This window comes from Zalophus californianus, chromosome 4 (genome assembly GCF_009762305.2).
Source record: "Zalophus californianus isolate mZalCal1 chromosome 4, mZalCal1.pri.v2, whole genome shotgun sequence".
NCBI classification, from domain to species: domain Eukaryota; kingdom Metazoa; phylum Chordata; class Mammalia; order Carnivora; family Otariidae; genus Zalophus; species Zalophus californianus.
Window position 1 is genome coordinate 79,949,684 of NC_045598.1, and position 22,478 is coordinate 79,972,161.

Here is a 22,478-nt window from a genome sequence, read left to right on the forward strand (position 1 = left end):
GTGAGCCGAAGGCAGACGCTAAATGACTGAGCCACCCAGGCACCCCTGTTATGCTATATATTAAGGAAAGAAAGATAGAAATCTACTTTACTATGACTGGCTTTTCCTTTATAAAATTAGAGCTAAATAGGAGGCAAAGGATTTTTTAAAAAGTGACCTTTTCAGGGGCACTTGCCTGGCTCAGTCGGTAGAGCACATGACTCTTGATCTAGGGTGTTGTGAGTTCAAGCTCCATGTTGGGTGTAAAGCCTACCAAAAAAAAAAAAAAAGTGGGTTTTTCATATTCCAGTTAAGAATTGCTTTTCTGTTTTCTAGCTTTTTCTCCAAGTGCATTCCAAAAGGGCACTAGATTAAATAGGCATGTCTGTTTGTCTTTCTGTCTCTCTCTCTGTATATAATAACTCTTGCATGCCTTAAGATAAACTTGCAGTGAAATTAACTAGACACATTAATTTTATTCTTTTACTTTATGCTCATTTATCGCAGGTATATCTTTACAGATATGTTTATAAATTCAGCTCCAGCCCTCTATGCACACAAAATGCCTTATCAGTTCCAAATTTAGCAAGACAGTAAAATCTTATTTAAAATACATCCCCAGACTATCACAGTAAGTATCATGCCACATCATACTGTTCATTAATGACAACCACAACAATAATGGCTCCTTTAATTTTCAGTTACCATATTTTCAGTTTTAGACCTATAAATAAAGTCAGAAACAATTCTATTTCTGCACTAAACACTGCTTGTCTTTGAAATCTTGCAAATTAATTTTCTTCTCATCCCAACCCTCCCTCCCCGCAGAGCCTCTGCCTGGCACACCTATCAGGTCAGTCTTTTCCTCACTGTACACCTACGCTTTCTACCCTGTGTTTCCCAAATCCTTTTTTGCTGCCACAGAACTCTTTGTCCTCGGTAGAAACACACAGATTATACCTTCTCTCTTCTCTGACTATACATTGTTCCTGTGAAATTCACATGTGTGATAAAACATGCAGACTACCATTCAGTAGGCTTTCATAAATTTTCTCAACCACCTCTCACAGCCTCCTATGAACTTAAGTACTATTATTATCCCCATTTTGTAGGTGAGGAAGTTTGAGGCTTTACCATGCTAACTCATCACTACTGCTGCTTTGATTGGACTTCCTGTGGATGTACTGTGGCCATCTAGTGGCCTCAGGAATATGGTGATGTTACCTAGGGAAGGTACTTACTGCAGAAAACATCTTACATTAAGAAGAGGATAAGAAGAATGAAATATACAGATGTGCTACTTAAAGGTTAGTGTTATTTTCTCCTGCAAGTGTTGTGCAGATAGTATTTGACTACATTTCACCACAGCCGGTAAATAACTCTTGCTGTGCCCTTTAGCCTGGTTTCTTTTTTTTTTTTTTAAAGATTTTATTTATTTATTTGACAGAGAGAGACACAGCGAGAGAGGGAACACAAGCAGGGGGAGTGGGAAAGGGAGAAGCAGGCTTCCCGCCGAGCAGGGAGCCTGATGGCGGGGCTCGATCCCAGGACCCTGGGATCATGACCTGAGCTGAAGGCAGACGCTCAACAACTGAGCCACCCAGGCGCCCTAACCTGGTTTCTTACCAGCTTCTCCAAGCTTTATTTAAAATCCTGTTCATCTTTCATCAACATTAGGTGCCCTCTTTATTGTGAATCCCTTCTCAATTTGTTAGAAACAGGCTTGTTAATTTACCAACAACAGTTTTTGATAGAAATCTCAAATGACTTAGCTATTTCCCAAACTTAAGCTTCCCTTCTCCACGCCAGTACTCCAATGGGATCTTTGCTGGTTATATTTGTTTTGGAGTAAGTTAAAAGACAACTTAAATGAACCTGAGAAAGTCTTACCACTTTGTAATACTTGATGAATATTTGCCTAGGAAACTGTGGAATGTCTGCGTCTTAACTTAGAAATTTAAAAGAATCTCTAAATTTCCCTTTCTGAATAGATGCTATACACTAAACAAAACCTCTTATGGTCAGTGTCCTCCATCAGTTGTGCCCTCTCTTTCCTGAGTCTCTAGCCACTGACTCTCACCGTGTCTTTATCCTTAGCCTATAATGCTCAAGTCTCCCCCATTAAAAAATAAAAGCAAAATCAATAAAACCTTCCATCAGTCTGGCTCAGCATAACTCCTTTAAACTACCAGCCAGGCACAGCCCAACCACATGAAAATGGCACTCCAGTCTTTAACCACACCTTTATGCTTTTGCCAGAGTGCTTTTCCATTCCCAATCTATTTTTATGCAACTGGGCTGTTTCATGAAGCCTTCTGGTGAGCATGGAGCAAAGTTCTGTTTCAAGTGTCGAGAGGTGGTCGTCTGAGCAGGTAGCCAGGCAGCCGATTCTTGGTGGACTCCTTACATATGGAGGTTCCTCTCAGCGTATAGAGGAAGCATGGCCCTCTCAACGCTACAGAATAGGTATTGACCGACACAGGCCTTGCCCTAGAATGACACTGTCTTATGCATAAAGGAGACCTCTATAATATACCAACCCAAAGAGTGTCTGAGTGTTTAAGAGCTTGGTTGAATTTGTGCTGACCTGACTTGCTCCTACAAAAGGAAACAGCAGAGCCTTCCTCTGATAAAACTTGCAAATAAATGGGATACATTAGGTTTGCTCTATCTTAGCCAATCTTCCCTGTCAGCCACCACTGTATAGCTCTGCAATAACTTTCTGAAAAGACCTAACAAACTACCCAAGAAAGGAACTTTCAGATGCCTTTCCCCATTTTGTTGCACTTCTTCTTAGTCTCTCAGTCTAGTGGCCCCTCTCATCCTTCAGAAATATTCAACCACTTCCCACCAGAGGTTGTTTTATCCCTTAGTTTCTTTTCCCATGTCTCAGTGCCCCAGACTTCATCTGAATGAGCATTCTTTTTTTTTTTTCCCCTCACTCATTTGGGACTCCAGAGGATAATGGGCTTAAGTCTCATGACTAAGGGTGAAGGTAAGTCTCCCAATAGTTGTTTCTTCCCACCACAGTGATCTCTGTGCCATCTAAAATACAAGCACACATTACAACACAATTACTTTCCTCAGAGACAATCCAGTCCAATCCTTTCTCCATGAAATATTCCTTTTCTTAAAAGAATTTTGGCCTTATAGTATGAGAACAGAGATTGCTACTTTCTCTGCCACTTTAAAGAAACAGCACCAACTTTAATTTGTTAACTCTGGGTCTCTTTTTATGGGGGTTTGGGATAGCAAGGAGTCATTTTTTCAGTTTAATCTGCCAAACAAAAGTGCCCAGAGTTTATGTTTTACTATTGCTGATTCATATCCCTTTTGTCCATTCATATTTACTGATATATTGCCCCCCCCTCCACTGATATTCTAAAGGGGGGGGGGTTTGCCCAAACTCCAGCTGTGCCGAGGTGTTTTGGGTCCTTCATTTCCACACCCAGCTTGGATCCTTGATTCTCTGGTGAGCAAGCCGTCTATCTCGCGTAGAAGTGACAGTTTCTGACTATGAGACTGGAGGTAGGTGGAGGTGCTGTCTCTGGAGGCCCTAAGACCCCATGACTATAGAATGCAACCACCATATCCAAGCGTAGTTCTGAACTTTGGGAGAACTTGACCAGCCTAACATGCCGAGCGCTCTGCTGTTCCAGCTGTTCAGGTTACACGTTATATGTATACTGGGCAGCTCGAACTGTGGGCCACCCTAGTCTCCAGAACCCAGTATGGTCCCTGGGGGCTGGTTCTCATCTTAGTCCACTTGCAAGTGCAGCTTGTCATAACTAGTTACCACCTTATCTTTTTTTCCCTAAAAACTCAAGTGTTCTTAAAAGAGACTAGTCCATGTTTGCTGTCTCATTTTCCTTTGTTCATTTTCACTCCTTAATTTGCTGTATTCTAGCTTCTGCCATAGTTATGCACCAGTAACCTCTAGATTTGCAAGTCCAAAGAGCATTTCCTTTTCTGGCCTCTCTCGTCTTCTCTCAGGCAATTGAAATTTTTTTCTCCCGTTGATGTTCATTACTCCATTTTCTTCTGATTCTCCTCACATCACTATTTTTCTATCTTGATATTCTTCTTTAGTTTTTCTCTTTCTACCTCCCTTAAGATAATAATAAAAAAAAACTTTAAAAATATACTTAGAAAATGCTAGAAATAATAAAATGGAAACTTAGGTAGCCGCCAGCCAGATTTTCCCTTTCATGTATTCTTTTTTCATACTGCCATTCTTGTTCCCTCTAAGAAACAAAATCCTTCTTTACCCCATTTTGGTCTTTGTATCTCTGAGCGTTCTTAACCTTGGGAATCCTTTCTTCTTACTTCTCATGGCAGATGAACAGCTGCCGCCATAACATCCATTCTCCTCCCTTTGGTGCATGTTTGCTCAGCCGGAGACCCCCTTGTTCTCCTTTACAGCTAGCTATGATTTTGTGGGGACATCCTTGCCGATGGACTATAACTAGAAGTGGTGAGTACAACTTTGGCCTTACGTTTGTAAAAGAAGACAGCTTGCCTTGTACTGCTTGCCATCTCCTTCATGGATGTGTCTATGACCATCTGTAACCATGGAGATGAGGAAGACATCCTGGGGTGGGGGGGATAACAAGATAGAAGGAATCCGGGTCCTGAATGACCTCATAGAACAGAGTGCCCTGTCAGTCTAGGCCCAACCATTATGTGAGACGGAAAGACACTTTGTCTTCTTTATTTTCACTTTTCACTTCTTTACATTCATTTTCACTGCTTTCTGGGGTCTCTATTACAGCAAGTTAGCCTTCACTCTAATACAAAAATTGATACCTGGAGATGGGGGACTTCTAACAAAGTCTTAAAACATATAGCATTACCAAGGGGGTCAGACCCTTGGCAGCGAGGAAACAGCTCTTGCAGGCTGGAAAACTGGTGATTCTTGTAATGCCATTGCAAGATGTTCTGTAAAAATCTCACCTACTCAATTTGGAAGACTGACCATGTTTCTTGTATCGCTGAATTTTAGAGGAAGCATTTGGAAAGAACCAGAATAAGAATGTAATTGTTGCTCCTTGGCTAGTTTAGGAATGTTTTTCAAGAAAGAAATGAGCTCACATAAGAAACGATGGGTTTGCAAGGAAAGATGGAAGAAAACACAGTGTATAGAAAATTGGGGCCTCACAGTGTTGGAAAATCCAATTGTTTCTATGGTCCAAACAGGAGAAGACTTTTTCAGACACTTAAAGCCCACCTATTAAGATTCCTCAGCCAAAAAGATCTAGCCTTGCAGCAAAGGTCAGATTAGCGGTGTTACCCTCACTTAGTTTTTAAAGTTTTACCTCAAAGTAGCCACCATTAAAACAATGAGAAGAGGAAGGAGTAAAGCATAGAAACTAGAGAATAAGAAAGTTTAAGAGCTTGGTCCAGAAAAGAACTTTGGGTATAGTTTCTGTCGCATGTAACAGACTGGAGATGAATAGCATAGATGCCTGCAAAGATTCTGAGGAAATTTTATTGCTAAAGAAACTGGAAATCTGACCTGTGAAAGCCAATCATTGTGTCCTCAAGCCATTTTCAGGAAAGCATACTCTCCAATTTTCACTTAAATTTTGAACCTGGAGAATAATGGACAAGGAAGAACCTCTAGAGTGGTAAACCCAGGGGCGCTATGGGTATAACCAAACACATCCAGATGGGATTTTAATCAGGGAATTTCTGCCATGGCCAGGGCAGGAATTTCTTTCTGGAAAGAAAACTATGAAGGGCTACTGGTCGTTGCATGTTTCCCATTCTGTCCTTTTAGAAATGGAAGTTTTTATTGTGGTTGATTGTATTCCTGCTCCACCATTGCATATTGGGTTCAGTGTGGGTATCAAGTAACTTCTTTTTAGTTTATAATTATTGGACTATGTGTAGCCCCATCTAGACATAACAGAGAAGAACTGTGGGCCACCCTAGTCTCCAAAGTACTTTCCCCAGAGATACTGGACTTTGAGCTGGCTACAGAAACTGGATCAGCCCTCTCTCTTAGAGAGAGAGGTTGAGATACATGGGAAGAAGAGAGCACTCAAACAGTTGGGTAGTCGGAAGGATTGAGTGAACCTCTTTGTTTATCTTTGCCTTAATTCATGCAGTCTTCCTGGAAGTTCTGATTTATTTATTCAGAAACCTATCACCTGCATGTTGACAGCTGTCAAATTTGTGTGTCCAACCAGGATTCTCTTTTATGTTCTAGACCTATATTATGCAAATACAGTTAACCCTTGAACAATATGTACGGGTTCACTTATATGCAGATTTTTTTACAGTATAGTACTGTAAATATATTTTCTCTTCCTCACAGTTTTCTTAACATTTTCTTTTCTCTAGCTTACTTTATTATAAGAATATAGTATGTAATACATACAACGTACAAAATATGTGTTAATCGACTGTTTATGTTATTGGTAAGCTTCCAGTCAACAATAGGCTATTAATAGTTCAGTTTTTGGGGAATCAAAGTTTATATGCAGATTTTTGACTGCATGGCCCCCTAATCCCCATGCTGTTCAAGGGCGAGCTGTATTGGATACCTTTGCATGGATTGACCATAGGAGAAATCTTAATCATAACATGTCCGAGACTGAAGTTATTTTTGCTTAAACATGTACTTAATCTGTGAGAGATTGCAATTCATAGTCACAAACTCGGCCCATCCTCACCATACATGCCCTCTTGCACTGTGACTTTTCTGTTCTTCCCATCAAGGAGTGGACTCTCGATTTCCACCTCCTAGTATCTGGGCTTGCTTTGTGATTTGCTTTGATCAGTAAAATGCAGCAGAAGTGATGTGGGAATCGTGAGCCCAGAGCTGAAGAAGCCTTGCAGGCTTTGCCAGCACTGTCTTGGAAAGCTCCTGTCATCATGTGAAGAGACATGGGTTAGCCTCTTTGAGGATGAGAGGCTATGTGGGTAAAGATGCCCAGCTGGCATTCACATTAACCACCAGCATGACTTGGAATGTAATTTACAAGGCCCAGTAGCCTCCCTTTCCCATAATTACTCAGAATCTCAGGAGATTCTTAAGGAGACAGGAATAGCAGAACAATAAACTCAGCACAAGTTGCATGCCCATGAAGCTGGCCTTGATCCTTGAGAAACCATCTTGGACCATCAAGCTCCTGCCAAGCTGCCACAGCTGACTGTCACCAGATGAGTGAGCCCAGGCAAAACCAGCAGAATTTCTCAGCCAAGTCCAGCCCAAATTGTTGACCCACAGAATTGTTAGCTAATAAATGATTACTGTTTTAAGCCATGAAGTTCTGTGACAGTTTGTTTTAGGCAGCAATGACTGAGACATCCTTAGTTAATGATCTCCTATCCAGGATGATTAAAGCCCGAATCATTCAGCCTCACCCATATTTTTCATGTCATCCTATGAAGCCTGAGGAGCTCTCTTTTACCTCCCTGTGTATTCTATTCTTGCCTAGGAGTGCGGGTTGTGGAGTCAGAGTGTCTAGGTGTAAATCCTAGGTTCTCCCATTACTAATTATGTGACCTTGGACACATTATTTTACCTCTTTGTGCCTCTGCTTCCATCTCCATAAAACAGAGCTAATCTTATCTTTCATATTAGGGTCTGTGCAGGTTAAATGAGGCCATACATAAACAGGGCCGAGCACAGTGACTGTGCTCCAGAAGTATCAGTGATTCTGACGGCCTTGAATTCAGCCACACTGTCCGTGAGGTTCAGGATGAAACATGCAGGAGCGCCGCAGAAGACTTCGGGGCTTGGGCAGGAACAGCACTCGCAGGGGGAAGCAGATGTGGTCCCAGAGGAACTGTAAAGTAGTATGAGCTCAGAAACTCGAGCTTGGCAGTCAGACTTTCCTCCCTTCCATCACAGCTCTGCCATTTTCTTTCACAAGTTACTTACTCCTTTTAAGTCTTCCTTTTGTCAGCTGTAGAGTGGAAATAAAAGGAAATCTCTGAGAACATCATTGCGAGGCTAGCCTGAGGATTGAATGATTAAGTCCTGTAGGCCTGGCTTATAGAGGAAGCCCCATGAGCCTGACATATAGAATATGCCCCCTACATGATATCTGAAATGTGAGGATTGGTTAGAAAGGCAAGCCAATATCTCTCTGCAAGGATAATTACCAGATACAAAGTTCACCATATACAAGACTGGAAGCAGGATGTGAGGTAAGAGATCAGGTGCCAAGGAGAGGGCGAACGGATCAAGTTTGGAAACCAAGGCAGAAATGAAACCTTTCAGGGCTTTGGTTCCGGCGTTAGAAAGTGTGGATGATGTAATGTGTATTTCCTAAACCTCTCTGCAAGCTACAAGAGCAAAGCAGAAAATGCTTTAGGAGCAGATTTTGGATTAGAAGAAACAGTTCAAACAAATCTCAGCTTATGCGCCACCAATTAGCCTTTGAGGATCCCGTTCATTTTTAGGTTGGTTCTTGTCTTCTCTTTCCTCATCAGTCAAGAATCCAGTTATTTTTTGAGTACCTTGGAATACAATGATGAATGGCAGACCAGTTTTCTGTCCTCACAGAGCTTCAAATTAACAGGAGATTCAGACAATTAAACCAGCAACTCAACACTTTGTGAGAATTTAGGGATCAGGGAAATTTTCCTGGAGGAAGTTAGACTTAATGTGAAACTTGAAATTTAGATTATCAACTAATCAGGGGAGTGGGGAAGAGAGGAAGATTACAGGTCAAAGAACAGCATATGCGGATGCATGGAAGGAAGAGAGAACCAGGAACCTGGGGAATTTAAAGCAGTTCAGTAGTGCTGAAAATTGAAGCCAGAAATGGCTAGAGAGGAGCTAATGGTATGCAATTTAAATTTACCTTGTTAAGGAATTTGGACTTTATCCTGAGGTTAATGGGAAGACAAGTGTTTATACAGAGGAGTGACATTTTGTTTTTTTTTTAATATATTTTTTTAAAGATTTTATTTATTTATTTGAGAGAGAGAGTGAGAGACAGAGAGCACGAGAGGGAAGAGGGTCAGAGGGAGAAGCAGACCCCCAGCTGAGCAGGGAGCCCGATGCGGGACTCGATCCCGGGACCCCAGGATCATGACCTGAGCCGAAGGCGGTCGCTTAACCAACTGAGCCACCCAGGCGCCCAGAGGAGTGACATTTTGAAAGAGTACTCTATAATGTGGAGAACAGAAGGGGCAGGACAGAAAGTCCCCCACCTGATTTTGTAAAAAAGTTTTATGGGAACACAACCAAACCCATTCATTTTTATTGTCTATAGCTGCTTCCAGGCCTTCAGTGCAGAGCAGAGTAACTGCCTCTCCGACCCTTTAAGAAAACGTCTGCTGGGGCTCCTGGGTGGCTCAGTCAGGTATCCCCCTCTTGATTGTGACTCATGTCATGATCTTGGGGTCCTGGGGTTGAGCCCCGAGTTGGGCTCTGTGCTGAGCATGGAACCTGCTTGACGTTCTCTCTCTCTTCCTCCCCTCCCTGCTTGTTCTATCTATTTAAACAAATAAATCAATTAAATTAAAAAAAAATGTTTGCTGATCTCAAGGAGACTGTTGCAGTAACTGTGTAAGACAACGGTGGCCACCTCTGAGGAAAGGCAGACCTATGGAGTTGGTACCAAATCATCAATGACACTGAAGAAATCATGACCCAGCTGAGATAATCTGTTTTGCTTTTTAACTAGTTAAGATTGGTTCAGGCCCCTATTACACAACTTTTAAATAAAGTACAGTACCTGCTGATATGTTCTGCCAACTTCCCAGATGTCTATGAGTTTAGCATTACCCTGAGCCTTACTCCCACTGATGGGTTCAGTTATGGCTGTGCCGTTGTTCTGGGTGTGCTGTCTCCATTCTGCTCCTTTTGTCTTCTAGCAGTGGCACTTGGCTCCATGGTTTCTTCACTTAGCCCTCCCCCTGCAACCTTCTCACACTGTGTGTTTGTGGGGAGATGTGGGGGCTTGGGGATTATGGAAGGCTTACTAAAGATTTGGAAGACATGAGGGGAGTCAAAGAAATGCAAATAAGATAGAGCATTATACATTTTAAAAGGTATTTTAGGTGTACAGTGAAGTTCCTCTGTTTTTTTTCTCTTCCTCTTCTCTTTTCTCTAACCATTCCTTCCATACCCTCAGCTGAATTTCTGTAGTAGAACATTTTGTCTTTTATGATCCTGTCTCTTGCTAACCTCATTCCTCGATCATACCATCTACTCACAAGGACTCCTCAAGGTGTTTTCCTCTGAAAAGAATTCTAGCACCAGCTGTTGAGAAAATTGGTTTAATTTCACTATAGGAGCAAGGTGTCTTCGAACCAGGGTACTGAGAATAGGTTTGGATCAAACAGGTGTAATCTGACATGTCCAGCTGGAGTAGCCAGGAAAGGAAGTAGTCCAAGGTGGGGGAGGAGGGCAGGTAACCAAGTAGGGAAACCAAGATCATTTCTACAAGAGTAGTGTAAATAACAGACATTAAGGGAGGGTGAGGCTGTAAATAAGAGAGGAGGCCAGGCATCTAGGATAAGGAAATCATCCAAAATAACTATATTGTAGACTGATGACTTCTTGTGAAAAGAGATTGTGTCTTAACTATTTTTAGATATGTACCACTTAATACAGTGTTAGACACACACGGTAGGGACACAAGAAATGTTTGATAAACTGAACCCTTAACCTCGTGCCATTCCTGAAATCTGATTCTTTTTGTGCTCCTGGGACTTTGCTGTCTAAATCGGTCTACTATGTCTGGACAGATCAATCTACTATGTCTGAACAAATCAAACAACCTAGGTAAAAGAGTATTTATTTAACATGTTCTTCCTTCAAAAAGACCTAAACTAGGTCTCATTAAATTTGTATCACAACAAAAGTAGAAATAAACAACTGTTAATACTACCACCATCATTTATTGAATGCCTATTAGATCTGGAGTACATTAGCAGGTGCTTACCTACCTTCTTTCATTTAAGCCTCATGGTGACCCTATTATTATATTCATTTTACAGGTGAGGAGACTCTGGCTCAAAGAGGTTCTCTTTCCTGAGGTTATGATAAGTGGCAGGTTGTTGGAGTTCAAAACTCTTGATCTCAATAATACTAGTCTTTGCTGTCTCATAACTGTTTGCCTTGCCTCCAGTTTTTAAACCTTTGATCTCATTCCCTTGCTTAAAATCTGTCATAGTGGGTGCCTGGGTGGCTCAGTTGGTTAAGCGACTGCCTTCGGCTCAGGTCATGATCCTGGAGTCCTGGGATCGAGTCCCGCATCGGGCTCCCTGCTGAGCAGGGAGTCTGCTTTTCCCTCTGACCCTCCCCCCTCTCATGTACTCTCTCTATCTCAAATAAATAAATAAATAAAATACAAAAAAAAAAATAAAATAAAATCTGTCATAGTTTTCATAACCTCCTGAGCAGGGTCTGCAAAAGTTAGTATGGTATAATTTCTTTCTCACAGTTCCTGCCTACTTTAGTGGCTTTACTATTTTATTTTAGAGAGCATGAGTGAGAGAGCACAAGCAGGGGGAGCAGCAGAGGGAGAGGGAGAAGCAGACTCCTCACTGAGCAGGGAGCCCAATGTGGGGCTCGACCTCAGGACCCTGAGACCATGAGCTGAGCTAAAGGCAGCCGCTTAACTGACTGAACCACCCAGGCACCTCTAGTGGCTTTATCTTTGTTTCCATAAATGCATATTGAGTTCCAAACGTCTCTGGTTCCTGGAGCCATGCTAAGCTCCTCCATACTTCCAGGGTTTTGTATGTTCTCCCTCTTTCTGGAGTATTTTTCCTTCCCATCTGCCTGTCCTTTAAAACCAGGGACCCAATTTCTTTTTCTTTCTTTTCTTTTCTTTTTTTTTTTAAAGATTTTATTTATTTAGTTGACAGAGAAAGAGAGAGAGAGTTCAAAAGCAGGGGGAGAGGCAGAGGAAGAGGGAGAAGCAGGCTCCCGGCTGAGCAGGGTGCCGGATGCGGGGCTCGATCCCAGAACCCTGGGATCATGACCCGAGCGGAAGGCAGCTGCCTAACCGACTGAGCCACCCAGGAGCCCCCAGGACCCAATTTCTAATCAGTTTCCCTAGGAGATCTCATCATCTCTCTAGGTTTGATTCTTCATTAGTAAATTGAGGTGATATTTTCTACACTTTGGAAAGAGGTCATCTGGCAATAATTATGGCTTTGCCAATCACTGGCTATATCATCTTAGGGAAGTTACTTGATTTCTCTAAGCCTCAGGATTTTTTTTCTTCTTAAAATAAGAGAATGATGGTTATTTAAAACAGCACCTAAAACATAGTAAGTACTCAATTAGAGTGAACTAGTATTGTATGGCTTTTATGTGAGTTAAATAAGGTTAACATCTGTAATGATCTAGCACAATACTTGTTAGCACACTGTGCTTAGTGATTTCCTACTCATCCTTCAAGATCCAGCTTACATTCCCCTTGATAATGCTTTTCTGTAAGCATTCTGTACCTTCCACACATGGTTAGCCCTGTTGTCAATTGTGCTCACATACTTTTATTTTCACTTACTGTATCCTCTGCAATTATTGACCTAGGTTCTCATCTCCTTGGCTAGCCTGTACTCCTTGATGACAGAGACTATTTTATTATCCACCCAAACCTAGCACGAATAGGTATTCTATGCACATTGGTTGATTGATTGAATGAATATATTTATTAGAAAACAAGAAAGGGTCTCAAAAACCTTCTAGTTAGTGGTAACACTACCACTGGTACTAGTACTACTATGTCATGTTTATCGAGTATCATGTAGTCAACATTGTCCTGCGTGCTTGGTGCTCCTTAACTCATTTAATTCTCGCAAGAGCAGTATTAGGTAAGTATTATCCACATTAAGATTTTTTTTTTAAATTATGAAATCTTATTTTAAGAAAAAGTAACTGAGGCTCAGGGAAGTTAAGTAACATACTCAAAGTCACACAGCTAATAAGAGGTATAGAAAAAAATCTTATGGCTCAGTAGAAAACTCTGCATTGCCTAAAGGACATCTTGTAGGTCATCTGACTCTTTTCATTGTCTTTGAGCTATTGCACATCCTTCTGGATTATCTGGATATCTTATCTATAGCCTTTCGTCATGTTTGAACCATTTTACAACCCTGTATGAATGCGTTTCTTTCAGATTCTCTTCTGAACAGGTTACGACATCTGCCTGGTTACCTCATTGAATGAGTTAAGTAAAATCTTTTAACTTTTTTTTTCTCTTCTGTCTGTATCAGAGTCATGGTTTTATTAGCTTTTTCTGAGAATTATCTTTTAACAGAGACATAACTGGAATGCAACTTCCAGTCTCACTGACATCAAGGCCCATTTCTGCAGTTTCAAGGTCTCCATCTTCATTGCGCACTATCCTGGGGCACTTGCTTTCAGGTTGCAGGTTCTTAGTTCTCCCTCCCGAAACTCTTGATTTGCGAGGGTTTTTGTTTTGCTTTTGTTTTTTAACAAGACTCCAGTTATTCTGTTTCAGGTGGTTTGAAAACACTGCTTTGAACAGCTTTTTTAGTAGAAGAAATAAAATACTTGTACAAAGCAAATCGTAAACTAAGTTTTAAAGAAGGAGAGAAGAGGAAGAGAGAAATTCTGTCTGGAGGAATCTGTAAGTTTTATGAAGAAAGTGGGTCTTAAAACTAGGAATACTTTTGACAGGGAAAGAGGGGAAGAAAAGATTCTATGTGTTGGAAGGAGCATGGGCAAGAGCGAGGCGTCAGGAAAATGCACAGCATTTTTGGGGAATGGATAGTGGCTGGATTTAGCTAGACTGAGCAAAGAATGTGAGAGGGAGAATATGAACCATGAGACTGGAAAGGTAGGTTTGAGCTAGAATGGAAGACTTCCATGCCATTCATTTATTTGATAGGCAATAAAGAATAATAGAAAGCTTTGACCAAAAGTGAAAGAATAAGAAAAGAATCAATGGCAAGTTAGAAGAATCCCGAAGAAGCATGAGATTGGAGAGACAGAGGCAATCTCTGAATGCCAAGGAAAGGAAAGATGTGAGATCACAAGGATTTGAAGTCTCTTCCCTAAGTAATGAATATTTATTGAGGCTCTGTTGAGTGTGAAACATGTGGTACTAAGCACTGGGAGAACATGGGAAGAGAAGTTATTATCCTGGTATACAAAGGCTCAAAGAGGAAAGATGCCAGAGAGACATCAGAGATTGTCTGGGAAGGTATATAGGCCTAAACTTGGGGAGTGAAAGAGGAAGGGTAGAGGAGGTAAATATCTGGAAGATCTTTAGCAAGTAGAATTGATAGAATTTGGTGTCTGCATGGATACAGAGGACTAAGCAAGTGGGAAGAATCTAGGAAAATGGAGGTTTCTTGGGTTTGGTGATTAGAGTCATGATGACTCTGAGAAAAGTGAGAAAAAAGAGTATGGGGAGGAGGGGGGATAATGAGTTCTATTTTATTGCATTTGATGAACCCCGAACACATGGTAGGATAGTGGTAATAAAAATCGGGAGCTCAAGAAAGAGAGTGTTAGACAGATATTGCGTAAGTTGAGTTGATAGTAGATGCATGTCAGTGTTTGGGAGAAGAGAGAGGACAGAGATAAGGCAAAGTTGAGACAGGGTCCAAATTGGATGAGGCCATTGCCAGGAGCTGGTGGAAGTGAACTGAGCAAAGTTAATTGCAGACTTTAGAGCTCAGAACTAAAGCAGAAAAGCCCATGTATTACTGGGTGCAAGGAATCATCAAAACTTAGAGATGAGAGGTCAAGGACTAGGAGAATGCAAGAGCTTATTGAGAAATGAGAGCAAAGGTAGGGGATCAAGTTGAAGAATGTGTTTACCAGGACTTATTTTAGGGATAGTGCTGCATTTGTTTGGAAGGGCTACTTTAGGCAAGCAGTGAAACTCCAAGGAGTTTAAGCAACAGAAGATACTGTTTCAATTCCCATGTAGGGGAGAAGAGAGAGAACACAGAGCTGGTGGGAGGCCAGTGGACTCCCCAGGAACTCCTTAATTTTAGGTAAAGTTGCGGGGGGGATCATGAACTTCTTGGAGATAATTTTCTATGGAAACTAGTGGAAGGGCTGAGTTCTGGGTTCAGGATGATGAAGTGATGACAGGATGTCAGTGAGTAAACGCTTTGTATTTTTATATTGATTTCCAAATTCAAAGAATGATTAGTTTTCTTGTTATAATGGTCATTACACACTGAAGAAGGGCAGACCTACAAAACAAAACAACAAAACCCACATCTGCATTGTTTCGGACACAAGTGGTTTTGAACTTTAGCTCTATTTGTCCTCTCCACCTTCCAAATCAATATAACAAATGTTGAATGTAAACAGTTGTTTTTAACTGTTGGTCATAGTTACTTATTTCTCAAGAATTTCTTGTATAACTAGCAATCAGAATTTACGCAATTGTTTTATTTATTTTTAAAAGATTTTATTTATTTATTTGACAGAGAGAGAGAGAGAGAGCAAGAGAGGGAACACAAGCACAAGCAGGGGGAGTGGGAGAGGGAGAATCAAGCTTCCCGCGAAGCAGGGAGCCCGATGAGGGGCTCGATCCCAGGACCCCGGCCGAAGGCAGACGCTTAATGATTGAGCCACCCAGGCGCCCCAAATAAAATCTTTAAAAAAAAAATCAAGTAAAAACCTGCATCAAAGAATGAGAAGGGGGCGCCTGGGTGGCTCAGTCGTTAAGCGGCTGCCTTCGGCTCAGGTCATGATCCCAGGGTCCTGGGATCGAGCCCCGCATCGGGCTCCCTGCTCTGCGGGAAGCCTGCTTCTCCCTCTGCCGCTCCCCCTGCTTGTGTTCCCTCTCTCGCCATCTCTCTCTCTCTCTCTCTGTCAAATAAATAAAAAATCTTAAAAAAAAAATGAGAGGAAGGGAAGAGAGAAGGAAGAAGAGAGGGACAGGAGGAGGGGAGGAAGGGAATGAGGGAGAAAGTTGTTTAAGCAACTGCAGTTTGCTGGCACGACGAAGTATCCCTTGTAGATATGAGCATGCTTTCCTCCTAACCGATGCTACTCTTGTGAATCCAAACCCCCACAACTGTGTAAGCATGACTGAGCCACCCAGGCACCCCTACACAAATGTTTTAAAAGTCTCCCATGATACTCTTACAATGTGTGTTCTTTGTTGAAAGAATTGATAATTTGGGTTAAGACGGAGTGAATTGAAATTGAATTCCTCTCACCTCTACATTGGTACATCAGGGGACTACTTTCCCCTCCTGTACCGGTAGAATACTGTGTGCATAAAACTGTTTTAAAAGCCAAATCCTGATAGTTTTTAAAATGCCATCTGGTACAGGACTGCCTTTGCAAACCAGAGGTCAGTTCCTCTGTAGGAGCTCTAAAAGGAAAGGCAAAGTAGTTCTTTAAATCACTTGATTGCCTTTTACTACCTTTGGGTAATTGCTCAGGATAAAAAAATGAGGGGAAGTATGTCATTCTTTTGCTCTTTCCCTCCGTAGATATAGGTGATCAGTTAACGACTCTCCCTGAGCTGTAGAACTTTGAATTCTGAAAGGAATTCCTTAGCAAGCTGAGGAACGTGGGGAAGACAGGTGAGGGAGGAGAATATATGCAGAGCACGCCACCTTTGCAGGGTGCGGCGTCAGGTGCAAAGACGCACAAGACAGACACTCTGTCTCCAAGCAACTGAAAATCCAGGTATCTTTAGTGATTGAACTCCCAAAACACACTTGTGAGACTCTCACTTGTGCTCTGGACTCTGATGGACCATAATGTTGCCTTTTCTTTTGATGCTGGGCTTTGAAAATGAGGCACTTGTCCAGAACTCTGCTGGACTTTGGATGAACATATGGTCTTACTTATTTCTAAATTCAGACAATATTTATTATTTTCTCACTGATGATAGTAATAGAGGTAAATGAGAAGTTACAGGAACAAGGCTGGAGCAGAGGAGCCTAGGACAGTGATGGCTGCTACAATGCGGGTGGTGAGTGCTTCTGTGGGGCAGGAAGGGAGTCAGAGGTGACACTGTTGTTGGCGGATCAGGTAGCCTTGCAGGGACACGGAGAGCCGCTGCATGTAGTAGTCCATCTGCAAACTGGTCATTGCCAAGGGTCCAAAGTCTGAAGACTTCAGCTTATACCTAAATGTTTAGGGGGAAAAGCGAGCTTCCTATTTTCATCAAAAGAAATAACTGCTATGCTAAAAGAATTTGGACATTTCAACTTGGTGTATATAGTATCTTTGCAAAATGCTTGATGTATATTTTAGGGGGAAAATTCAGTGATTAAGTTAAATATCCTGATGGTCTTTTCGTTATTGATATCATAGTTTCTAATATGTTATATATAATTAGTACTAATAGTTAACATTTTCCTTGCCCCACAATCCATTTCTTCCTACTTTTTGGTTCTTAAACATTATGTTAGCATTTGGGGAAATTCCACATGTTGTTGTGAAACATATTTGACAAAGTTTGAAGATATTTAATTGTAACAGTCTTTACCTTGTATTTTCTACCTTGTATTTTATTTTTTTTATTTTTTACCTTGTATTATTTTTTACCTTGTATTTTCTACCAATTTTTTACCTTGTATTTTCATTATTACTATTTTTTACCTCGTATTTTCTACCAATGAGAATTTTAAAATCTGGGACTAGAACCATTCCTTTCCTTGTGGAAAATACATTTCCACAAGATGATTTCTTTTTGATTAAAACTAGATTGCCTTCTTTTTAAAATAAAAAAAATTCTTAGTGTATTGTAAAGTATAACAAAAGTATTTGGAAAAGAGATGGTAAGTTTTTAAAACTTCTTTGCTAGTGGGCAAAAATGTGTTGTTTTTACCAAAAGGCAAAGAATACAGACCTCAAGGTTAAGTGGGAGATCTGAATGCAGCATATACATTTTCTTGATGCTTTTAAGTTTGTATATGGAGGGTCTAAAAACAGGAATTTAAGTTAGTGATGAACATGATTTAGATGTATGGGAGTGGATTGATTATAGTAATACTATATTGTATGAACAATCGTCATGACATGAAGAGACCAATTTCATTGGGACATGTAAGGGAGATAATATGTATATTAAAAAATACTCTCATGAAAATTTCTCGTTTTTCTCTTTTTAGTTATTTTTAGGATATATCATATGAATAGTGCATGTGAACATATATGACCAACAAAGTAGTAGATTTACATCACTACAGAAATTTGATTTGGAATTGAATATGTTTGTCAGAGGATCGGTGGGGCAGGAGATGTTTATACTAAGGAATATTTCTAAATTTCAAAGTTGTATTTCTCTATAAGGCCTATGAAAATGACTTACGAATAATTCAACTATCAGCTTTATTTTTTTAAAAACATTTTTTCCTAGAACTAGGATAAGGAATATATTCTGATTTTTATCGTGATAATGGGTTTTTCATGTTTCAAATAAACACATGTGCATATATGTATGTATTTATATGTACACACACATATACACATATATGTATATGTCACAGATTTTCATAAATTAATTTTGTATCCTGCTTCCATACTTAATTTTCTGTTGTTTATATATTTTCTCAGTTGATTTTCTTGGGTTTCTTAGGTATGTAATCATATAATCCACAAAGAATGACAACTGTATAATCTTTTTTCCCAGTAGTTATGTTTTTACTTTCTCTCTTTTACTAGTTCCCTTGACTGATACTGCAAGTATCACTGTATTAGCAGTGAGAGAGTGTGTATCCCCTTGTTCTCCTCTTGACCTGAGCAGGAACCTTCCAGTGTTTCCCCATTCAGTCTAAACTAGCTTTGAATCTTAGAATTAATTTCTAGTCAGACATTACTACTTTGCTGTATCTAGAAAAGTGAAAATTTGGTCCAACAGTAAGGTCCATAAATATTTAGCAGTAATGGATTGGTAAAATACGTTATGGTGCATACATTGAATGGAATAGTCTGAGCAATTACAAAATAATGTGTATGTTTTAGTCCTTTTTGTTATTGTTTAAAAAAAAAGTATATATAAGTGTGCATGAAAAAGTATCTGGGAGGATATTCAACAAACTGGTCTAAAAGTTATAAATATATTATTGCAGCATTATTTACAATAACCAAAATATGGAAGCAGCCTAAGTGTGCATTGATAAATGAATGGATAAAGAAGATGTGGAATATTATTTAGTCATACAAAAGAATGAGATTTTTGCCATTTGTGACAACATGGATGGACCTAGAGGGCATTATGCTTAGTGAAATAAGTCAGACAAAGACAAATACCATATGATTTCACTTATATGTCAAATCTAAAAATCCAGCCAACCAAACAAACAAAGCAAAACTGGATCCATAAACACAGAGAACAAACTGATGGTTGCCAGAGGTGGGGGATGGGCAAAATGGGTGAAGGGGAATGGGAGACACAGGCTTCCAGTTATGGAATGAGTAAGTCACGGCAATGAAAGGTGAATTGAGTGAATGTTATGAAATGAAAATTGTAAGGAATATAATCAAAGGTATTGTAATAGTGTTGTATGGTGACAGATGGTAACTACACTTATGATAAGCACAGCATAATGTATAAAGTTGTTGAATCACTATGTTGTACATCTGAAACTAATGTAACATTGTGTGTCATCTATGCTTCAATGAAAAAGAAAAGAAGAAAGGAATAAATAAGATTATAGAACAGAAAAAAGTTATGAACATAAACTACTGATTGTTAATATCAATTTCTACTAATTTGTAAAATTTTTTTAAAAATTCATGAAAATATTTTGGCACAATTAAAAAGTTAGAAATTTAAGAAAAATAGATTTGACATTTTTCCCTTTCTCTGTTCTGGATCCCTTTCTGTTACTTAAATCTTACTTTGTTTATCCTTATTTTTTGCAAAGTGGTCCACGTAGTGTAGGTAGTGTAGAAAGGGGTTTACAAGATATAATCCATAAAGAAAAAGAAAAGAGGAGAAAAGTCTGCAATCGATGAGAGATTTCAGTAAATTTTGGAAACCAGAAGTTGGATGGAGTAGAGATAATTGACTTGACAAAGTGGAAGAAGGGCTAATCAAAGTGCTTTGAGGAGCCTTAGCACTTGGTGGTCGGTGTACCGTGGAAGGCAGGAGTGAGGTACAAGCCTGAAGGAGAATTGCCCTACAGTTGTTTACAAAGCTCTTGGAGGCCACTGGGTCCCTTCTTGTCCCTTATACAGCCATTGTGCTTTCATGCATGTCATACTGACCATCCTAGCATTAACACAATCCCTCTGTGAAGTATGAAGTTTCTTTTCTGGAGAAAGGAGTTTTATCTTTTGATGGGGAGTTCCCGTAACAAAAGGTCTGATCAGAGAATGGGAAAAAAGATTTTTTTTTATGGTAATGCAGTATTTTACTTATTCTGTCTATTAACTAATATGCGAGAACATTTATAAGATTAATGGAATTTAATCTAAGAGAAGTGGAGCTTTTTTATATTTCAATATCAGTTATTAATAAGATTGTCAAAATAGTTATGGTCAAAATTATTACATCAAAAACTTACAGTAAGTGTTTGGTGTTAGTCTACATACAATTTAGTTTTTGGCGTAAAGATCTTTGGCTGCAAGAAAGAACATTTGGTTTACTTCACTAATAATATCCCTTAATGCTGGGATGGCCTCTTCTTGATATTTCTTCTGCTGTTGATTTTTAGCATAGTTATCTATGATTGTATGAACAGAGTTCAGTGGAGAGGTTCTCATCATGTTTATTCCAAATAAGAGTACATAACCAATTACTATAGTAATGAGGCGGTAGACGGGCAGTGCAACCACCCAGTATTTTTGAGGCCAGTAAGTTAAGCCTAAGGAGTTTAGGCAAGGTTCAGGAATAAAAGCCCACGCAAGATACAGTATGAAGCCAAATTGGGAGCTTAAGAAAAGAACAAAACCGTAAATAGCTCTTTCTGGCAATGGCGATGGTGAATTTTCCACCATTTTCCCTGTGGCTTTAGACAGTCTGTGGGAAAGAAAGAATCATCGTCAGTGATTTACTCCCCTTCATCACTGGTCTGCTGTAGTCTCATCATTTTGCTATGGGCACTGCCTCTGCAGATTTTTTCCCAGCCTAAACCACAGCACACTGCCATCCTGTGCCAAAAATATGTTTGATATAGAAACTTCAGTACAAGGTTGGAAGATAAAGCTAAGTAATTCTCCCGGTCCACGATTTCTCAATCTTGGCATGACTGACATTTGGGATTAGAAATTCTTTACTGTGGGAGGCTGTGCATTGTAACATGGTTAGCAGCCTCCCTGGCCTCTACTCACTTAAGTACCCATGTATGCCCCCTTTCCCTGTGATGACAACCAAAAGCATCAGCAGATAATGTCAAATGGCCGGGGTGGGGAGAATCAACACCTCCCACCCCCACCCCCGTTGAGAACCTCTGTCTCGGACAATAGATCGTAGAAAAGATGGGTTGCCTGGGTGGCTCAGTTAAGCATCTGACTCTGGACATCAGCTCAGGTCTTAATCTCAGGGTCATGATTTTGGCCCCGTGTTGGGCTCCATGCTGGGTGTGGAGCCTACTTAAATTTAAAAGAAAAAAAAAAAAAAAAGCTGTAGAGATAATCAGTGGGATAAAAGGACAATCCATCTGGAGAATAATAAAGTCCCAACATCCTGCTGACAAGAGTTCACTAAGAGAGAACATAGAAAATGAGAAGGAGGAAATTAGTTAAAAAAAATAATAAAAGAAAAAATTTGCCGGTAAGATTGAAAGCACCCCCGGGAGTCTAGCACAATCAAAGAAAAAAGGCCCATTCTAAGGCACAAGGCACATCATTGTGCGATTTTGGACTATAAAGGTAATGGGAAGATTCTAGAATGAAGAATAGACCAGATACAGAGGAAGGGGAACCAGAAAGGCATTAGGCATATTTATTTCAGTGGCAACACTGAAAGTAAAAGACAGTGGGACAGTGCTTTTAAAGTGCTGAGGGAAAATGATCTTCATCTTATCCAAATTATCAATGGAGGATGAGAATAGAATACAGACATTTTCAGACATGCAAGCACGCTAAAAAATTTACCTTCTATGCACACGCTCTGAGTAAACTACTGAAATCTGTGCTTTAGCAAAATAAGTGAATGTTTATGTTCATTGTTTGGGCATTGGAAGATATCGATGGGCATTTGATAGGTTGAAGCATCTGGATAAAATTCGGGTTAGATACATTAAAAAAAAAAGTGAAAAAGGAAGGCAATTATTAACTCCAGGGACAACAGGAGATTTTCAAGAGCAGCACTATCATGGCACCTTACTTGATTCAGCAATGCACTGTATTTACATTGACAGGATGATAAAAATACAAATTATTGATTTGAACAGAAGTGATGTAGCTGTGTGAGAAGGAAGGGTGAGGGGAAAGTGGTGATGTTGATACATGGGAAAGGGCAAAATCCTCAAATACCATGACAAGAAGTCAATAAATAATGTCTAAAAATGAAAGTCAGGAAACATAAGCATATTGTTAGGAAATAACCTGGTAGGGTTATGTGGAACATGGGGCAAAGCTAGAAGCTAGGTGGGGGGAAGTTGGTCAAGGGGCTGATGGG

At 40.1% G+C, this 22,478-nt stretch overlaps 2 protein-coding genes across 4 annotated transcripts in view; one reads left to right on the forward strand and one right to left on the reverse strand.

Moving 5' to 3' along the window:
• The window catches only part of LOC113913860 (TLC domain-containing protein 4-like), a 103,378-nt gene that overhangs the window by 6,457 nt on the left and 74,443 nt on the right, over window positions 1–22,478 (forward strand). For all 3 annotated transcript variants that reach the window (XM_027578257.2, XM_027578268.2, XM_027578247.2), the window contains one exon: window positions 1,092–1,286. The gene's annotated coding sequence lies outside the window, so the exon portion shown is untranslated. The remainder of the gene's footprint in view (window positions 1–1,091; window positions 1,287–22,478) is intronic.
• LOC113913877 (phosphatidylinositol N-acetylglucosaminyltransferase subunit P-like) lies at window positions 20,453–20,970 on the reverse strand. Its single transcript, XM_027578309.1, has one exon. It carries the CDS (start codon window positions 20,852–20,854, stop codon window positions 20,453–20,455), a length of 402 nt encoding a protein of 133 aa, XP_027434110.1. The 5' UTR covers window positions 20,855–20,970.

What these genes read in the sequence shown, in the direction of transcription:
- LOC113913877 (XM_027578309.1), bottom strand. Translation starts at nt 20,854, where the DNA reads ATGGTGGAAAATTCACCATCGCCATTGCCAGAAAGAGCTATTTACGGT.